At 61.1% G+C, this 20665-nt stretch overlaps 1 protein-coding gene across 1 annotated transcript in view; it reads right to left on the bottom strand.

Moving 5' to 3' along the window:
* TTLL10 (tubulin tyrosine ligase like 10) overlaps positions 1–14602 on the bottom strand; it is a 30154-nt gene extending 15552 nt beyond the window's left edge. The window contains 9 exon segments of the mRNA XM_043486132.1: positions 128–213; positions 1372–1501; positions 1581–1699; positions 1805–1989; positions 1991–2099; positions 2262–2308; positions 2311–2348; positions 2600–3054; positions 14396–14602. Of these exon segments, the coding sequence (XP_043342067.1) occupies positions 128–213; positions 1372–1501; positions 1581–1699; positions 1805–1989; positions 1991–2099; positions 2262–2308; positions 2311–2348; positions 2600–2942 (1057 nt within the window). The 5' untranslated portion in view covers positions 2943–3054; positions 14396–14602.
* Between the last annotated feature and the right edge of the window lie 6063 nt (positions 14603–20665).

Genomic DNA, 20665 nt, shown 5'->3' with positions numbered 1-20665 from the left:
CCCCTCCCTGACCATGCCCCTCCCTCAATCTCACCAGAACCTTGGCCCTGCCCTAATCACACTCCCATCTTGGTCCAGTCCTGCACTGGTCTCCCCAGAGTGGGCCTGGAGTCCAGTGACTTCTCACCATCAAAGAGGGTGAAGAAAGCCTCTCTCTCGTCCCTGATGTCCAGACGGTAGGTCTCTGGGAAAAAGTCTTCCATTTTCAGGACCCTGGGGAAGCAGGGGGTGGGGAAGTCACTGGGAGGGTTGTCCCCTCCCCCCAGCTTGGCTGACCATTCCAGGGGCCTGATCTGGGTGGGGGGATGGCAGTTGGAGGGAGAGTTTTCAGTGGGGCTGGGCTCCAGGCACCCTGCAGCCTCTGGCGTCCTCTAACACATATCTGCCACCCCACCTCTTCCCTCTGCAGAACCTTTGCACCTTCTGTTCCCTAGCCAACTCAGGCACACCTGGCTTCTCTGCAGGCCACCTCACCTGCCTCTGACCCCTCCCACCTCCCAGCTCTTAGGTCTTCAGGAGTGGTCAGTTCAGAGCTGGGTCTCTAGGCAAGGACACTGACCAGCTTGCAGTGAGTGGTTGGCATGGATACCCTGGCCTGGGGTGCCTTTCAGCCCTTTCATGGACCTCCAGGCTGACCTTCAGTTTAGGGCATAGTGGCTGAGTACGTCTACCTCTCTGGCCCCAAGTGTCCTGAGCTGATCCACAGGAGCTGTTCCAGGGCGGGTATCATGTCCTTTCCAGATCTGCACCCCAGGGGGACACAGGACCTGGCTTGAGTGGCTGCTCGGTGTGTGGAGAATGGATGGGGGATGTCGAGAGGTGGGGCATGGGTAGAGGCTTGACGGTAGCCTGGTGGTGTGTGGTGTGATGGATAGACAGATGCCTACAGGGCAATGGTCCAGGGCTGCTGACAGAAATGGTGGAGGTGGACAGCTGGACACGAGGATGTAAAGATGGCCTTGTGGATGACCAGATGGTGGCTGGTTGTTTGGATGAGTGGGCAGACGTGTTAATGGCTGGGCAGTGAGTGGGTGTGGAGTGGACAGGTGAGTGACGATGTGGGCACATGGCGTGGGCAGGCCAAGGGGCAGGAATGGCTGTGGGGTGGACAGCAGGGGTGTGGTGGGCAGTGGAGACAGTACAGGAGGCCAGCGGGTAGCTCTGTGGCGGGCGTGTGAGGACTGCTGAGGCCGTGGCAGGGGGGTGGGATGGTGGCAGGTGTTGTGGGGGGAGACAGATTAGCTGGGTCAGTGGGAAAGCAGGTGGGCGGATGGACTAAGTGGAGGGTGGTTAGGACCAGGGACTGACCCATCGGGTGGGGGTGTGCAGCTGGGTGAGTGGGTACCAGGGGTGGGGGGCAGGCTGGCTCACTTGGTCTGTGCGCAGTGGGCTGGTTTGCTGGTCTTGCTCAGAACTCTCGAGTGCTCCCTCAGGGCGCTGAGCAGCCCAATCTTGGTGGTGAGGAGCTTGTTGTTGGGGAGCTGGTACAGCAGCTGCTTGCCTGGCAAAACAGAGCCCGGGCAGCACACGGTGGCACCCTGTGTTTGAGGGCCGCCCGCTGAGCCCGGCCCCACCCCTACCTTCCCGGAAGTTGCAGTAGGTGTCTCTGCACTTGACCTCACACCACTTGAGCTTGTAGTCTTCCCGCCGGTTATCCTGGATGCGCCGCCAGCCCTTGCTCTTGCAGTAGGAGCTGATTCTGTAGGGGAAGGGCAGTGCTGACCTGGGGGCCGCGGAGCTGGGGAGCACAGCTGGGTAGGGCCTGGCGGCGGTGGGGCAGGGCCCGGATTGAGGTCCCACTCACATGGAGGCCCCGTTGGTCCCTCCAATGTAGAAGAAGGGGCCTTGCCCTGTGCTGGGTGGCTGCTTCTCCCCCTCCAGAAAGTGCTTCTCTAGGAGGGTGGCCTGGGGCCTGATGGCTTCAGAGTCGTCCAGCTCTGTGGGCAGGTGGGAAGTCAGAGCCTCTGGCCCACCCGGCAGCTTTCCTGCCCCGTGATGGGCCCTGCCCGAGCCCACCTGCATCTTGGTCCAGCTGGCTTAGTTGATGCAGGAGCCCCTCCTGTCCGTGGCTCCCCATGGGTCTCTCATGGGCCCAGCCTGTGAACAAGGTAGGTTCAAATGGAGGGGAGGGTGTTCACTCAGAATCTGGCCGGAGTCCTTGGGCAGTCCCCCAGCCATCTCGGCCCATCTCTGCCCATCTCAGGCCCAGAGGGCCTTCCAGGAAAGAGGGGAGAGTCACCATCATCAAGGGCCAGCTCTGGAGTGGGCAGTGTCCCTCCTTACCAACAGGGCAGGGGGCAGAGCTGAGGTTGAGGCTGGAGCTGGGGGCACACGTGAGGCAGGGACATGGCCAGGAGGGTGGGGGTCACAATGTCCATCATGATGTCATGGGTGACCCATGTCAGTCAGGGTAGACCCCTGTTTATGCCTGTTCAGACCCTGACTCTGCTGGCCTCTGCCCTACTTGGGCCAGCCTGGATCTCATACCCTGCACTTGACCTCCTCCCAGCCACTCTCCCAGGACAGAGCTGTGTGGTCCCCTGTGAGAAGGCCTTCTTGGGGGTGGGGTGCCTGTCCCCAGGAAGGTCCTGGCTGCATTCACCTGGTGCCCGGGCGTGGCCCCGCCGGATCCCTGCCATCCTTGACCGCTTGCCTCTCTTTGTGCCGACTTGGGTCCGAGGGGGTAGTCCTCGGCGGTGGAGAAAGTGGGTGTGGCTGCGGGCCACAGACACTGGGGTACCTGGGCAGGGGTACCTCTGGGAAGACATGGCCCCCACTCCTCTGCGGGCCCTGCGGGCAACCTGTGGTCCTAGCCCTTGAACTGGGCACCCAGTCGGGCCCGCCCTGTGCGGGGAGGGGTGCTGCCTGGAGTGCTGGACTCTGGTCTGGTTCTGGTCTCTGTGGTGACTTTGGGGCCGGGTGCCCCTTGGGGGCAGGGCCATCTCTGCATCCTGTCTGTCCGGGGCGAGTCCTCCTCTGCAGGGACGGTTTGTCGGTGGTCGGTGTCTCTGTACTCGGCCGTGGGGCCGGCTGTAAGGAGGGCTGCTGTCAGGCCTGTGGGGTTGGAGGGGAACGGCCTTCAGAGGGCCTCTCCCAGGGTCAATGGGACTGTGGGCCCTGCCCCTAGAACGATGCCTCCCTGGGGCACCTTTCTTGAGTGGCTGAGTTGGGAACATTTTAGGGAATTTTAGCTGTTCCTTGACAGGTCCTTCCCAGTTTGGGGGCTGCTCAGGAGGGTAGGGTTTTCTGAAACTGAAGAGCCACAAGCAGTGGAAAGGCCAGCAGCCTGGAGTGTGGGCAGGCACAGAGAGGCTCCTCCAAAGAGGACAGTCGCTTTGCAAACAAACCAACCGGTCACCCTAGAGATGCTGACCAAGACCTTTGTCCCCATTTAGGACAGAAGAGGGTAAACTGGAGACAGCTGTCAACCCAGTGATGGGGGCTGGGCGGTGGCTGGGTGCAGGGAGGGTCTCAGCCTTCTGCCAAGAGTGGGCCAAGCCGTGTGGATGACCTTGAGCCCCCTCCCCAGCCCTGCCCCTCCCAGAATGAGAGGTCTCCTTAGTGGGGCTGGCCCCACCCAGCATGACTGGGGTGGGGAGTGGTGCCTGCTGAGGACGGGGGGGGTGCATTCATGTCTCCACGTTGCCTGAGACCCAAACCTTCTGGGGATGGAGGCTCCCGAGAGGAAGACAGGCAGTGCTACCCCCCAGCACTCCCGGACACCTGGCAGAGGCCCCCCTAGGTGTGAGCAGGTCGACACATAGAGATAGCAGCTGCACAATCAGGCTCAGAGAGGAGAGGAGAGGGTGGCTGGGTGGCGAGGGCGGGCAGAAGGCACAGGGGTGTGGCCCTGGAGACATGCCAGGGTAGAACTGCCATCCTCACCCGAGAAGAGGGCTGGACGGTTAGCACACGGGGACAGACAAGGTGGACCAGCTCGTAGGAATTAAAAACGCAGTATAGCCTTGTGGTAAGTTCAAGGCAGGGGAATGGGTTGGGAAGAAGAACACAAGGAAAAAGCCTTGAGAAGTCTCAGATCAGGAGGTAACGCTCTGCGGCCAGCCCAGTGTGGCCGGAGGTCTGGGGACAGGATGCTGGGGCTCTCTGGGCTGTTGCTCTGTGCCTCAGTTTCCCCACCTGAGAGAGAGTCGAAGGGGTTGCTGTGAAGACGGTTCCTACACGTGACATGTGCAGACACTTGCCTCGTCACCCGTATTCCAGGAGGGCCGGCCTGACAACAGTGAGGATGGGAAGGCCAGGCTGCTGCCAGCAGTGGCCACCCCCAGGGGCATTGTTGGGGGTTATCATATGAGCATGGGGGTGTGGAGGGAGCTCCCGGCCCAGCACTGGCTAACTTCTGCCTGTCATCTGGACACAGCAGGGGGCGCTGCCAGAAACAGGAGCCCGGAATTGGGCGTGAGGGTGTGGGTTTCAGAACAAGCCTTGTAAGCCTGGGCCTCTGGCCTGTCTTCACCCTGTATATTTTATTACTTCTGCAAAGAATTAAACAGGCCATGAATTACAGTTTCTTGTCATTCAAATGAACAAAGATTAAGAAGAACCCCTACCCTGGACATGCACACGTGTGATGACTGTGATGTCCCTGGCCTGCAGGACATGGCTGGTGGGGTTGTGGGCGGGGTCGGGGTGGGGGGGGTCACAGCTCCAGCTCCCAGAGCCTTTGTTGAACAATTGCTTTTTTTTTTTTGACCTCACCCCACAGCATGTGAGATCTTAGTTCCCGGACCAAGGATCAAACCCACAACTCTTGCATTGATAGGTGAAACCTTAACCACTGGACCACTGGGGGATGTCCACAATCTCCTTTCTCAGGATCTCTCTGACAGACTCATTCTAAATAGAAAGCTTTTGCTGGAAAATGTTCAAGGAATGTAATCACTGGCGGATGCAGCTTGGGCAACCGTGGCCCCACAGGCAGGATGGCATCAGGGCTCCCGAGAGGGTTGCAGCAGAGCAGGGACCGTCAGTGGAAACCCAACTTTATAATGAACTTTTAAAGAAGCCGTTTACCTGGTCAGGTAAAAAGACCGGCAGGAAACGGCGCCCTGGTGTGACGAGTGGAAGACCTTGGTGAAGCTGAAGGAGATGTCCAAGAAACGAGATGACACCATGTCCAACTGGGCCCATCCTCAGATATACGCTTGGCCACACGGGCGCTGAGTACTGACTTTGCTCATCCGGGTGGCGCTTTCTGGCTAGGGTTAAGCTGTCTTGGGGGGATGTGGGTCCCCCTGGATTTTAGGAGGCCATCTTTTTGGGGTTCAGTCCAGGGAGACAGACCTGGTCTTGAGCAAAGCAGCTGGTCCTAAGGGGCTGCCACCTCCGGGAGGCCTACCCTGCTTAGCCTGGCCTGGGCGTCTCTGCTCCTCACCCTATGGCCCTGGGTGCTTGGGCCCTCTTCAAAGTGGGCTCTGCCCAGCCAGGCCCCTCCTCCCCTCCTCTCCCTCCGCTCCCTTATACTCCTGGACAGAGTCTTAGAGGACCCACAAGGCTCCTGGGGGCTGGGGGGCCAGGTAAGGACCACAGCACAGCTGGCTCCAGCCTTCATGCCCAGCCAGGACCCTGCTGTGGCCTGCCTGTCCCTCTTACCTGCCCCATAAGGTGGTGTGAGCTCTCTGCCCGGGAAGCAACAGTGGTGACCAGGCAACTGTCTCCCAGCAACCATGACCCAGTGGCCCAGAGGGGAGCAGATGGATGGGGAGGGGCTGGAGGCTGGCCTGGGGGCGGGGGCAAGGAATGACTAAGGTTGGAAGAGGGGTGTTACATGCACAGCTCCCACCTGGATCCTCCATCCTCCAGGGTCATTCCTGAGCCTTCTCAAGATCCCTAAGTCCATGCCCAGACCGCAGGCCTGATCCACTGTGCTTCAGTTGCTACCCTTCACCTCCTCTCACCACAGCCTCAGCATGTGGAGCCCTCACTTAACAAAACGGAAAGTGGAGCTCTGCAGACCCATGCCTCCCCAAGGGTAGATGGGGCTGACAGCCAGGTCTGGGAGTCCAGGGACATTGGGAGGGCCTCTGGCTGCCCTGCACGGCCCCTTCCTCCACCCTCCAGAACCTTGCATGGGTCAGCAGGGTGTCTCCCCTTAGGATGCCTTCGCTTGCTTCCTGTAGGGTGGACAGTGGCCCCCTGCAGTGTGTATCCATGTCCTAAGGCCCAGAACCTGGGGATGTGACCTCACTTGGAGAAATGGTCTTGGCAGATGTGATTATCTGATGGGCTCTAAATCCAGCGACCGGTGTCCTCGTGAGAGGGAGGCAGAGAGCAGGAGACACAGAGGGGAGAAGCCAGCAGAAGGTGGGACAGTGGCCGGAGGGCCACAAGCCCTGTGGAGGTACACCTGGAGCCCTAGAGGCCAGAAGACGCAGGAGACCCTGCTCATACCTGGACTTCTGACTTCTGGCTTCTAGGACCGTGAGAGAAGTCACTTTTGTTGTTTTAAGCTACCAAGTTTGTGTAGTTTGCTGTGGCCACCTCAGGAAATTAATGTACCCCCGAAGCCCTTCCTTCTGACTCTTCTGAGAGGTTGATGCACCCTCAGCTGTGTGCTGCCTGTGCCAGGTGCTGGTGGCCTGCAGGGCTCAGTTCTGCTGCACTGTGGTCTGAAATCCCTTTGCCCGAGGGTTAGTCTGTGGGAGGGGAGAGAGCTCCCCGAGCCAAGCTATTGTCTGAGGGGCATCCTGACCTCAAGGCGGTGGGCCCCTGCCTGGGCCTGCAGGGGACAAGCACCCTTGAGTGTGCAGGGGGGCCCCTGGTCACCTGCAGGCCACTCAGTCTTCCCACTGGCCCGAGCAAAGACTTTTGGAAGTCTGTCCTCCCCAGGAGTCCATGCCCCCGTCCCTTCACTTCTAGAGACCCAGACTCCTAGGAGCTGGGCCAGCCCATCTCCCCGTTCTCTTGTGGCTCCCCATGGGTTCTCAGGAGGCAGCCCCCTGCCCATGTGGTACCACTGAGTGCTCAGACTCAAAAACTGCTTTATAACCTGAAGCTGGTGAGGGAGCCAGCCTGGAGGCAGCCTTTCCCACAAAAGGCTATTGGTCACATCTACAGCCCGGAGCAAGGCAGCCCAGCATGAACTGGCTAGCCTTGCAGGGCAGACGCCTCTCCCCTCTCCTCAGGCCTGAGTACCCTGAGGGCTGAGTACCCTGAGGGCAGTAGGGGACAGTCAACCCCTCTCTGGGAAAAGGCCCAGTGCCCCTCCTGCAGCGGTAGTTGAGGGTCTTCATGGCCTCCCACGGGGAACTGGCACCTTTGCCGGGGCTGGAAGTCCTCCTTAGTGGCCCCCATGTAGCCTCTGGCCCCCTCTGCTCAGAGAGGCCTTCCTGAGCACCCTCACCCACCCGACCCCTGCTGCATCCCCACCCCTGACCCCCCACCCCCACCCCTGCATCCCCTCCACCCATCCCCCTGCCTCTGCTGCACCCCCACTTCTGCCCCCCACCCCACCTCTGCAGCCCCTCTACTGCTCCGGCTGCTGCAGCACCGGCAGCCCTGCAGACCACATGTCCTGCCCAGAGCCTTCTAGCTCTCTGTGGCCCCTTCTCAGGGACACTCCTCCCCCCATCCCCAGTGTGTCTGGAGCTGCACTGGCTTTCCGAGGGCACTCAGGAAAGAGTGAGCGCTGAGGAGGGAGGAAGGGACAGAGAGAGGGGCCCTTCTACCCTAACTCTGGCCGCAGAGCCTGGATCAGAGGCATCAGCCATGGAATGGGACCCTAGGGCCTGCTTAGAATTCTCAGGGAAGGAAGAGGTTCTGCGGTCACAGCCATGAGGCTGTGAGTGGGACTGGCATCCACTGAAGACAGACGATGTCTGGATGTGGAGCAGAGGGGAGGGGGCAGGACCGCCAGGCCTTCCAGCGGTACCTGGGTGTGGGGCGTGATGGCCTGGTACCTGGAGAGGCCCCCGACCACCCAAGAGCCAAGTCAGGTCTATGGGGACCCAGGGGAGGAAGGCCAGCACCCTCAGGGTCCTGGTGCCACCTGGGGTGGGGGAGAGGGTGGCCTGGGGTGTCTCTGGGGGCACAGGGAGCTGGGGTTGCTTCTATCCTGAAATGCTCATCCCCCACCACTCCTGGCATAGCGATTAGGGTGCCTCCCTGGAGAGGCTCCTGGGGGGCTCCGGGGGTGTGGCTGCTGCAGCCCAGGTCTCTCATGGCCCAGTGGCAGTGCCAACAGCACGAGCCTATCGCCGGTGCCCCTGAGCTGAACAGGAGCCCCCATGCTTTATTACACCAACAGTTCATTGTGTCTGCGACAGAAAGCCCTCTGGGGGTCCCAGGGCTAGGGCGTCAGGTGTGACCTGGGCCTGGGCGGGAGTGTAGCACTGCTAGGACCCACGGACCCCGGCCCCCCTCCACCCAGCATCGGTGAGGGCCCTCCTGTGGCGGTGATGAGGCCGGGGATGGACGGCATTACCAGACAGTATTAGACAGAAGGACCAGATCTAACCGTGTCTGGTAAGACACCCATCGGCCGGCTTTGGTGCAGGCAGTCTCGTCTGGTGGCCCTTCTGGGAGGGCTGGGCTTCGCCCACCACCGGCCCTGCGTCACCTTGAGAAAGCAGGAGGGTTCAGCTGGATGGCAGGACCCCTGGAGCCTCCTAGTCTGTGGAGTTGCCCCAGGAGGCCCGGTGGCCCAGCCCAGGATCACCCCGAGGAGAGCTTTCCTGAAGACCTGTCTTCAGAGCGGCCCTACAGGCACACGTGTTTGAGAGAACAGCTGGGGAGCAGTCTGGCTTCCCTGCTCTGGATCCCCGGTCAAGGTGTCTGTGGCACCCTGCGGCTTCCTGAATGGCTCTCAGCCAGTTAATGAGTAACAGCAGGGCCGGGCAGGCCCTCCCCACCCCGCAAGAGCCACTGGGGTCCAGGGCAGAAGGGCCGCCACCGTGCCTGTGCTGAGTGGGTCTGGGGCGGGTGTCCTGGCTTCAGATCAGAACGATAAAATAAAGGGCCATCCTGGCTTCAGCGATTTGGGACAATGTTCCCAGTCTCGCCTACGAGGCTGCGGGGGATGGGGGGAGAGCAGCACGGAATGTCCACTGCACTGGGTGCCTGGATGCACCCTGTGCTCCCTGCGGCCCCAGTCGCCTGAGGGAGTGTGGCCTCCTTTGTGGAGCAAGAGGTCACTGCCCGCAGCCCCAGCTGCCTGGGACCTCTGAGGGCAGGGCCTGGACAGTGGCGATGTGTTGGGGGCCCTGGACACCCGTAGTGAACATCTGACTCTGTGTGGTAGATGGGCCAGGCCAGGAAGGGAAGGCGAGGGCTACCAGCTCTGCACCAGCCAGAAGGCCATTTCCCTGTGTGGCCGTTGACGTGCCTACTGGCCGCTCTGTGAGGAGAACCTAGGCTCAGTCACAGCCTATGAGCGTGCGAGAGGCCAGGACTCCCCAGGGCCCCCTGCGGGCCGGTGGCCCTTCCCAGGTCCAGGTGTCCTGGGTTTCTTGGGGAGCCCCGAGGGCCCCAATGTGGCAGAACCGGCCCTGCACCTGGACTTGGCAGCAGTCTCCCTGGTTGGGCCGGCCTGCAGAGTTGAGACAGGCTGTTTGCCTGCCCCCCATTGACCAGGCCTCGGCCCAGCTCTGGGGTCCAGGAGCTCAGGACCACGTGTCCTCGGGCCACTTCCCGGCGGGTGGTGGGTCACCTTTGAACATCGTTACCAGACAGTGTTAGAGTTGAGCCGAGAAATCCAGCACTGTCCGGTAAGATGTCCACAGAGGCCCCGGTGCGCCTCGGCCCGAGGATGTGGGACGGATGTGGGTGCTGCACTCCCTGCAGGCAGGGCCCAATGGAGGCAGGGAGGCCTGCCTGCTGCCCCTCACTTTCCCAGAGCCAGGCGTGGGGGCGAGGACCTGGGGCCAAGGCTGGAGATGTTGTTGGTCTGCAAGGTGGCCCACCCAGCTGGGCTCAGCTGGGCCTTCACCCTCCAAAGCCTTTGTTGCCCTCTGTCCCACCCACACCTGTCAGGTGTGGTGGCAGCAGCACCTGCTTGGGCGCCATGGGCAGGGCCCAGACACCCGCCTGTCCTACTGCTGATCACTGGGGGCGGGCCTGGTGCGGCTGCAGGAAGCCTTTGATTCTGGGGGCCAAGAAGGGGCGCAGACATGTCTGGACCTGGGGGAGGGCCCTGCCCCAGGTCAACTTTCTGCCTTGGAGCTGCATCTGGAAGCCACTGGGGCAGGACTGCGTGGGCCAGCTGACTGTGGGTGTCAGGGGCTGTGGCAGTGTGGGGCCTTGGGCAGAGAGAATAGGGCGGGCCAAGTTGCGGGAGGGCGGCCCCATTGCTGCGAGCAGGGCCCCAGCGTCATCATTACCAGGCAGTATTAGAGACCAGACACCATCCAATGCTGCCCAGTAAGATGGCGATGGCCACCCCGGATTGGGTCTTGGGGCCGCCCAGCTGGGATCAAGAGAAGACTCGATGAAAGGACACCCAGCAGCCTGAGGTACAATGAGGGTTTCTTAATGCACTGTGGTGGGGAGGGGCCAGGATGGCCGGGGCTGGAGCAAGTGTATACCCTGGGACCAGAGCACCAGGTAATCCCCTCTGTGGGGACCCCACTCAGGGGAGGCGGGCCTGCAGTGCCTGGAAGCGCCCAGGGGCCAGGACCACAGGGTGATCTCCCTGCCCAGTCAGCTCTGGCTGGCCAGGTGGGACCACCAGCTCTGGGCATGGGGTGGGCAACTTAGGGGGTCAGGGTGTCCTGCCCACAGGCGGTGGGAGTTCAGGGGGCAGGAGCAGGGCAAGACCCTCTTTCTGGGTGGTCCCAGCCCATGGGGGTCCTGGGTGAGCGTGTGTCTGAGGCTCCCAAACACAATCTCCCATGCCCCTCCCCCTGCCTTTGTCAAGAGCTAAGATGAGGGTTGGGGCCAGGATGGAGGGTGGCTCCCAAGACCTGGCCCTCCTCTGGCCCCATCACCGAGCCGAGCAGATGTTCCCAGGGCCTGGGGTCCCTCCACTCACTGAGCAGCCTGTCACCAGCGCCCTACTGTGGCATAGCCCTGGGGTTCTGGCCGCTGCTGGCTCTGAGGTCCAGGGTGAGATGGTGCTGGGCCTGCAGGAGGGGTGCAGGAGGGGCAGCCTGTCCAAACTGCCTGGCAGTCACTGTGGCTTGTGTGCCCAGAGCACGTGGAACATCAGCCCCCAAACACAAAATACAGGGCAACAACCCCCAGGTACATGCGGGGACTGAGCCAATCTTGAAGGCACCCCAGGATGTCTCTTCAGGGTGGGGGGTGAGGAAGTGGGCAGCTCTGGGGTCCCACCCTGCTCAGAGTCTGCATGTGGGGCCCCTGAAGAGAGCTGAGAGACCCCCAGAACACTGCTCTGAGGCTCTGAAGGGTCCTGTCCTCGCTCCTGTCACCACACAGGCAGCATACCGGCCTGGAGAGCTGACCAGAACAGCTTCTGAAGTTTTCTGGCACCTTCTACCCATAGAGTTTGCAGGGAGAGGGTGTGAGCCCTGTGCTGATCCCCCCCCCTGGGCTGACCACAACAAAGACTGTGTCCACCTAGTCCCTGGCCTCAGCTGGGTTCACCTGGTTCTCTGGCTTCATGCTCCAGAAGGGCTGACATTTCTCAGAGGGCCTGACCAGACTTAGGCCTGGTCTTGGGGGACATCGGGCTTTCCTGGTGGCTCAGACGGTAAAGAATCCGCCTGCAATGCAGGAGACCCAGTTTGATCCCTGGGTCAGGAAGATCCCCTGGAGAAGGGAATGGCTACTCACTCCAGTATTCTTGCCTGGAGAATCCTATGGACAGAGGAGCCTGGTGGGCTACAGTCCATGGGGTCACAAAGAGCTGGACACAACTGAGCGACCAACACTTTGCCTTTCTTTTACCTTTGGGGGACACACACAGGGATGGGGTTTCACAGGTGCCTGGACCCTCCAGGTGACTGTGTCCAGGCTCAGAGAGTGGTGCCCTTGGCTGGGATCTAGGCCTTCAACCTTCTGGTCCAGACCTTGCCTTTCATTGTCCATCCTTCAGACCTGTAAAGTCAGTTCACTTTTTTCTGAGCTAAGTGAAGTCATTTAGACTTCACCTTCAGAGCTGAGTTAAATTTTGGCTCCACTCCCAGTGGTCAGGCCATGGGGGCTGGGACTGGGCCCAGGATCCCTCCTTGCAGCCATCACTTGGGCCAGGTGCCTCCCTTGTCTGACCTCCAGTGCACTCAGCTACTCATGGTCAACCGCGCTAGGGGGCCAATGAGGGCCTGGGAGACCCCACAGGCCCTGGCCGGCCCACCTACAAGAGGATGGATGAGCTACTCCCACTGTCTGCTCCCTACCAGCACGTTGGCTGTTACATTTTCACTAAGAGGCAGAGACCTGGGGCTGGTGGGCAGCAGAGTGCTCCCTTCTGAGCCCCAGGACAGAATCTCTCCTCCTAAACTCAGAACCTGAATTCCACAAGAAAAGACTGACGCCCTGGCCTGCGCCTCAGTCTGGCTCTCATATGGGCCGAGGGCCTGGCTTGCTTGGGGCAGGCCGGTGAGTCTTATCGGTTGACATGAAAAGTGAAAATAAATGTTCCCTGTTTCCAAGTGCCCCCAATGATGCTTTCTCGGCCAGTTGTTGGTAGGAATGAAGCCAGCGTGCGGTCCCTGGGTGCGGGGTCTGGTTAACCATCACCATTCCGACGCGGCTCGGCTGAGGACATCTAGGAATCAGAGCATCTCCTGTTTGCAGAGCAAATAGCCCACCTGGGGGGCACCCAGCCTGCCGGGCCTGGCGGGTCCCACCTGCACAGGACAGGGTGGGGTGGGGAACACGAGCCCAGCGTGAAAAACCAGCAGGCTGGTTAACCTGCCCGACGGGCCTTAATCAATGGTGAGGCCAAGCAGAGAACAAAGCACAGAAACCCAACCCCTCTGCGCGGCCGGATCAGCCAGCTGGGCAGGGAGGCTGGGGCGGGGGTGGCCCGAAGCTGGCCCATTTGCACGCAGGTATGGTCGGAGCTGTGCGTCTGAGGCCTGGCCGCCATCCCCCCTGAGCCCTTTGGGGTGCCCTCCCCACACCAGAGGACAGACCAGGCTCCTCAGGAGGCCTGCAGTTTCTGTGGGCTATTTTACCTACTCCTAAATCCACCAGATTTTGTAAGTAAGGTATTTGCAGATGACCAACGTGCCTGAAAATGCACAGCAGACTGCATCCATTTTCATGAATACAACACTTCTTTTGCCTATTTCAATCTGCTGCCAATGGCTCTAACTTTGAAGCATTTCATCTGAGTTACTAGGAAAAAAGGAAAACGAAACCAACCCGACCTATTTTTACAGATGCTCAGCCTAAAAGGGCCGAAAGCTCTCCCAGTGGATTAACTAAACATCCTGTGCTTCTGCCCTAGAAGTTTCGTTCGTCAGGAACAGTAAACTCTATACTATGTCTCGAAGATGGTTAACCTCTGTCACGTCAAGGTTTCATTTCCTAAACTTCAAACCTTCCCATGAAGGCCAATGCCTGGGCTGTGAAGGAGGCTCTCAGGCCAGCTTGCTCAGGGCCAGTGTGTGGGGCCGAGGCACCGCGGCCTCACTGCTGGACAGGGTGTTTGTGGGGGTGCGGCCGAGGGTGCTACTTTGAGTTTAGGTAGAAAATCTTTAGGACAGACTTTGGACCTGACCCCATAATGCGTCCCTGGCAACCCGGCCTGCACTTCCTCTGAGGTGGTTCTGGCTCTACTGGCGCCTCAGACAGGGGCGGGTAGGAAACAGCAGCGAATCCGGGCCAGACCGGCTCCAGCCCAATGTGGCCAGTGGCAAAACTGAGCCCTGCCCGGAAGCAAAGCCCAGAAACCCAGAAATGGCTTAGAGCTGCCGGCGTCTCAGGCCTCCCTGGCACCCGCTCTGGGTGAAAAGACACCTCAGAACCGGCACTTCAGTGGCCGACTCAGCAAAGGGCTTTCCTGAAGGTCTCGTGGCCCTCTGGTTGGGAGGGAAGACCCCCACCACCCAGTACTGGTCCCATGGACGTGGCCTGTGTACCCTGACCGCCCTGGGCCGTGGGGTGGCTCCAGGCCCCCCAGCCTGCTCTCCCGACCCCCGAGGCCCACCTTCTCCTTGGAGAGGAAGGGCCACCCTTCCCCAAGTCCTGGCCCCACTGGACTCTGTGGCCAACCGGCTGTCGCCACCATCACACCATCCTCCCCAGGTCAGTGGTAAGGGCCCCGAGGGAGGCTCTCAGCCCAGGGTGGCTGCCTCCAGCTCCTCCACCTCCCGCACCAACCTGCCCCAACAAGTTCTGGGCCTGGAGGAGTAGGGTAGGAGCCCCTCCCGCCTCTGCCCACAGCCCGAGCCTAGCTGGGCCCCTGTATCTGGGACCCACCAGGCCTCTGTGTGGACACCAGGGTCGCCTTGGCGCCAGTCTCCCCAAGTACCTGTCAGCCCCTGGTCCGTGGCCCCGGCGCCCAGGTCTGGCTTCGGCCCGACCGAGAGAACTGCCTGCCGCCTGGGCAGACCCGAGGCCCACCGCCTTCGGTGGAAACTCCGCACAAAGGAACCCGAGGTCCACGCGTGTGCAGTAGATGGCTTGCTGGGCCTTGGGGAAGTTCTGAGAGCGACTGGGAACAATGGAGGCGGCGCCGGGTAGGGCTGGGAAGAGGCGGCGAGGCCCCGGCTCGCCTTACATGTAGGGCCTCCCCCCCTCCCCACGCAGGTGCCTGCTCCAGGCCGACCAATCTCCACTCCCGGCGGCCGACAGGTGTGTCCCCCGGGCTCCCATAGGCCGGGAGGGAGGCAGCTAGTGACGCAGCGGCCGGGCGGGCGCGGGGCCTGCACACATTCCTGCCCCCGCCTCGCCCAACTCACCCGCCGGCCAGGTTGAACAAAAACCAGGGCAAGGAGCTTCGGCAGGGACTGCACTGGAGTGTGTGAGCCGGTGGCCAGGGCGGCCAGGCAGCAGCTCCTGTCCAGGCACTGGGGCCACCTTGCCGAACCAGGGAGGGAGCGGAGGGGGCGTCATGCTCCGCACCCATGCTTTTCCTCAGATGGCTCTGGCGATGCCTCTGACCCTTGAGGCGGCGGCCTCCCGCTGACCAAGGCCAGAGACTGGAAATGACCTCTTGGTTCCAGGCCCCCAGCCCCAGTTGTGGCAGAAGTGGAGGGTCTGCTTTGCGTGGGTCTCTCAGAACCCTTCTCCTGTTTGCCCCCAGCCCACTGCTATGGTCAGGTGGCCCGGATCAGGCCGCGTGTCATACCAGCCCACATGCTAGGGGAGTCAGGCTGCTGAGAAGGGTGGGGGGTCTGCCTGGTGACTAAGGCCTTGGCAGCCCCCGGGGCCCACATTTTAGACCCCTAGACTGGGGTGCAAGGTTTTGTGTTGGGGTTCACAGGGTGGGAGAGACAGGGCCCCAGTCCAGCTGGACTTCATGTTTGCTGTGTGCCCCCAGGGAAGGGCCTGTAATGAAAGGACAGTGATTCCAGTAATTAGCCCAACAGTAGAGAGATCCCAAAGGCCCAGCTACTCTCCATAACGAACCCAGCAACCATGCTGGAAACTCATGTGACAGGGCTGTCCCTGGGCTGCTGGCCCTGGCCTTACTCCACCCCGGGAGGGGCTCTGTGGCCCAGAGGCTGTTCTTCAGGGATGGATGAGGCCAGAGCCCTGAGTCACCCCCAGAGGGCTCCCTGGCAGCTGCACAACTCCAAGGGGTGCTGTGCCCACACGTGGGGGATGCGGAGGAGGGTACGGCCCCCAGAATCAATCGTGGGGTCACAGTGGGGGATCCAGAAATCTGCCATGGGCCCCTCAAGCATGGTTCTGAGTTCACTGCCATCTGGACACTCCAGGCCGCTCCACTCCCTGACTCTGGATGGGGAGCGGCCTGGAGCTGGTCTGGCCCCCTGGGCCTGGTGTGGGGTGTCTGGAAGGCAGTCCTGGGAGCAGCAGTGACTTCTAATCCTCGACCCTTGGGCCCCAGCCCCTCCTTGGGATTGTCATGATGCCCACCCGCCGTGATGCCCACTCAGGTGTCTGCGTTTGTGTAGGGGTGAGGCAGGACATAGGCATCCCATGAGTACCATCTTTTGAGGAGATTGAGGCACTGTCAATGGACAGAAGTGGGAAGAAGGGCTGTTCGAACTGACTTCCTCCTCAGTCTCACACCCTGCCCTCCCCGGTGCTGCCTGCCAGCGGGGAGGGCCTCTCCATTAAGCCCTGAGGGCCAGGATGCGGTGGGGACCAAGGGCCTGCTCAGCTCTGCCAGGAAGGAGCACAGAGTTAGGTCCAGGAAGGGAGACAGTTATGGGAGGAGCCCCTGCCCCTGGAAGGGAGCATCTGAGGGTCGACTGGTTGCTTGGCCTGAGAAGAGGCAGAAGTAAACCTCCTCTTAGTTTCTGGCCTGCCTGGCAGCTCTGATCCTGTCATCACCAGGCGGGGACCCTTTCCTGCCAACTCAGAGGCTCCTCCAGACTCAAAGACATCTGGGCACACACATGGCTTCCCGAGGCTGCTCTACTGGGCAGCTTCCCTGCGGCAAGGGGACCCCCTACCATGGAGGCTACCCTAGCTGGCCACAGTGGTGCCACTGAGGCCTGCTTTTAGCCCAGGGTCAGAAAAGTCAGAAAGCAGCTCAGCTATTCCTGTGGCCCAGGAGCCAGGCCTGCCCCCACCCTCCACGGTGAAAGCCACTTGGAACATCCCCCAGTGCATCACTTTGAAGAGGGCTATTCTGGTCTGGCTGACTGCCCACCCTTGACCTTGCAGTGACTGCTCAGTGCTCTCCTTGTCTGTTCTGCCTAAGTCTTGAAAAGGAAAAATGACCCGAGTGAGACTGGGCCCTGTTCTGGCAAGATGACCGAGGAGGTCTTGGCAGGTTTGCATGCATTTCATCCCTCGGTTTTCAACAAAAGTTCCGTTGAGATGTTCCCATTGCAGGCAACCCTAACCAGCCCAGGTGGAGGTCCCAGGCACCTCTGAGCTCTGCTGATGGCCACCTCAAGGCCTGAGCTGGGGTCATCACTCCTAGTGGAGCAGCAGTTGGCTCCTCCCTGTGCAGAGGCCCTGGTCCCTCTGGGGCAGCGCTTCCCAGACAGCCAGGATGCGTATCCAGGAAGTAAGGGTGGGCGGGGGTGGGCGGGGTGGGCGGGCCCAGAGCCTCTGGCCTCCTCCAAGGGGAGAGCGAGAACCAGGTGCCCAGGCCCTGAAGGGTCAGCGGGGTGCTGCCCCATAGCACACCAGGCTCACGTTGTCCCAGCTCACGGGCAGCAGCTATACTGGGTGCTGGGATCCCTGGAGAAACCAGTGGCCACCAGACAAAGGTTCTGGCCCAGCCTACCTGCTGGGTGCAGATGTTGCCATGGCAGCAGGAGGGGGCGGGGCCAGCAAGACAGGCTGTTCAGGGCAGGGAAGCCTGACCTGGGAGGGGTGACAAAAGCACCCCCTTCCAACTTGGGGACATAATTGGGCTGGTGGTAGAGCTGGTGGTGAGCTGGCCCCCAGCCCCTCAGCCCTCTCTCTGGGGCTGAGGCCTCACAGGGCGGGGCAGGCAGGACAAAGGGCCATTGTGCTGTGGCTGCAGCTACTTCCTGCATGGCGGCCAGCCACAGAAGGCTGCAGGCTCCCTGCGCCCTCCAGGGCTCAGCCTCAGCCTGGAAGCCAGGCCCAAGAGGGTCCCACCTCGGGTGCCAAGGGATGGCCTTCCCACTGCGACTGTGCTGGGGCAAGGGCAGGGCCCTGGAGCCCCTGAGCCTTGGACTTGGGAATGGGACCTCTCTCAGCTTTTAGCCAGCTCTGGGCTCCCCAGGGGACACCTTACTGAGTCGCCTTACCAGTCCCTGCACTTCCGGTTGGGACGGGCTGTTTCTCCTCTGCAAGCTCCTCTGACTCACCTCCTCACCTCAGCAGAGCAAATACCTGGGGCAGGTGTGGGTAGATGCTGGGGGTCACCAAGCAGCCCCTTGTGGGCCCACTTGGGCAGCTGTCCCAGGGGTCAGCACCCCCACAGAGGGGGCAAGCTCTGTCACTCACTCCTCCCTGGCCCTCCACCAAGTCAGTGGTGTTGACCTACCTGGATTGGGGAGGGGCTGGGGCTAACTTTGCTTTCAGTCACTGCAACCGGTACTGCCTTGGAAGACAGGCAGCTTGGCTCCAGGAACTGGGAGAAAGGTCTAGTTGCTGGTCCAGTAGGGCAGGTGCTAGTGTCTGGGATCTGGACTTGGAGGTTCTGCCCAGGAACAGGGCTCCCTGTGGGGCATGGCTCGGCCACCTCTTCCCACCTGGAGCTATGTGAAGCATGGAGACCCCGTCCCAGGAAGGCCAGGCTGGGGAGCTGTGCTCCAGGGTAGGGGTGGGACTGCAGTGCCTGCACCCCTGGACCTGCTTTCCAGAGGCTTCCTGTCCTTGATCCGTGGGGCCAGGTATTCCCCGTAGAGGCCACTTCCTCCCACCGTGTTGACAGGTGAGCACAGGAGGCTGGGCCCTGCCGTAATCAACTGCTGCACTGAGAGGGGACCCTCTTTCTTCCACCTTTTGATCTACCTTTCCACTCCTTTTGGCCTCAGCTACTCCCACTTGACCCAAGGACCTAGGACCTGTTGGCTATCCCTAGCTCAGGGCCAAAGGGTTCAATCCAGAAAGCTCAGCAACTATCACTCCAGGTCCCTCACAGCCCCACACGCTGCCCTGAAGGCTTGCTGGTGCCCACGGACAGGCTGGGGTTACTCCAGTGCTGGGACTTCTCTCTGGCCCTCCTAGATGAGTCCTGACTGTTTCGTCCCCACCTTCCTGCCCTGGGCCACGTTGTTCTCAGACCCCATTGTTTAGGCAGGGCCTAGTGGCAACACCCGCAGGCTGTGCCAGTGCTCCGGCAGCCTGACTCAGCCTTGACCTTGACCCTGTGCCTGAGACCCAGAAGCACCTGTGTTGTTTCAAGCCCATCTCCCTGAGGGCCACACCTGGTCACGGTGTCCAGAAAACACTGGGCCAGAAGTCTGAAACCCTGTGTCCATCATTCTTAGACACACTGAGGCCCCCACTGGCCTCTAGGGTGCCAAATCCAGTGGTCAGCCCTCTGGGCTCCTGTGCTCAGCATGTTGGCGGCTGGTCACTCTGCTTGCAGAGCCTCTGCCCAACTGGGCTACCAGAGACCAAGGTACCCTGGCCCTGCCCGTCTCTGAGAGCCCATGGGTTGGGTTCTGGTGCTGTGGGGATGGAGGGGCAGGGGTCGACCCTGTCAGGGTCTGTAGCTGGGGAGGACCCAGAACTGTGGAGTTTAAAAATATTTGAAATTAAAAAGGTCGCACTGGTGATGTGAGAACAGGTGCCCCAATTCGATGTAATGAGCAGGGCAGTAGCCCTGTGGCTCCTCCCAAGGCCCTGCCCCAGTCTAAGTGTGAGAAAAACATTAGACAAAGCCCAGCAGGGGGGCACATGATGGACATATACCTGGCCAGACCTCCTGCACAGGTCAAGGTCACAGAAACAAGGGGGATCTGGGGCCTGTCGCAGTCAGAGGAGCCAGGCATATGTGACGACTGATGTCATATGGGGTCCCGGGTAGGAAATGAGGAAACCGGGTGAGGTGGGATGGGAGCCCATGGAAACATGCTGTAGTGGCATCACTGGCCTGACAGTAGAGGAAACTGGCTGTGGGCCCAGGGGAACTTGCAATGGCTCTGCAGTCTGAAACTATCAGATACAAGAAGTTCATTTAAGTATATCTGCAAGAGTCCCACCATAACCCTGGCAGATGTCCCGGGGGCAGCAGGGGACAGAGCAGGTAGCTGTGGGCGGAGGCGTCAGGGGAACCTGAGGACAGAGGCATTGGTGGAGCCAAGGCGGGGCGAGCTTGGGAAGGGCTGGGGGCCTCTGGCTCTGGCTCCCATCTGAGGCCACGAGGGGGGCTGTGTCCCAGGTCCCTCTGGCTTCCACCCCCACTCCATCCTGTGCATGGGCTTGGCGGGGCGCCTAGAGCTCGGGGGTCCCTGAGGCCTCTTGTCTGGTCTGGTCTGAACGTTCCTGGTGGAACTCCGGACACTTGAGGCCTGATGGGGCCAGCTGCCTCTGGGCTCCCCTGCACCCCCTGCCCAGAGGCTCTGAGCAAAGACTGGCTCAGGGTCTGACTGCCTCAGGTCCCAGTGGCCCCTTTGTCCTGGGAGAGCTGTCCACAGAGCTGGGGCCTCATCTGAACCCCCTGGAGGACATGGCAAGGGACATCTACTCCACTTCCCTCACAGCCCCACAGTTTGGGACCCCATGAGCCCCCAGGCCAGAGTTCAGGCCGACAGCAGGAACCTGGCTGGTCATACCCTGCCCTCTCCTGCCCTACAAGGCCCACACTTGGCCTGTCCTGTCCTGGGGTCCAGCACTCATGGGGCAGGGCAGGTCCAGTGACTCAGCAGCCCCTCAGGAAGACACAGAGATCCTGGGGGCAGCAGGGGTTTTGGTGCTGAGGCTGGAGTGATCTGGGGATCTGCACTGGTGGCCTGTCAGGTGGGGTGCCGGCTTGGGGTCATACCCCTGTGCCAGGAGACCAGATGCTCAGCCCTACCACCCCTCTGTTCCACCTTTGGCCAAAGTTAGAGATTTGCAAGGTCTCCATCTCCCCAAGAGCCTGCTTCCAGGGGCATCAGCCCCAAACCCAGCACTCAAGAAATGAGGGTGGCCCTTGCCTCTCAACCCCTCCCCAGGGTCTAACTGAAATAAAAAC

Source organism: Cervus canadensis, chromosome 13, assembly GCF_019320065.1.
Source record: "Cervus canadensis isolate Bull #8, Minnesota chromosome 13, ASM1932006v1, whole genome shotgun sequence".
In the NCBI taxonomy this organism is placed as follows: Eukaryota; Metazoa; Chordata; class Mammalia; order Artiodactyla; family Cervidae; genus Cervus; species Cervus canadensis.
This window is presented reverse-complemented; position numbering and strand designations above follow the sequence as displayed.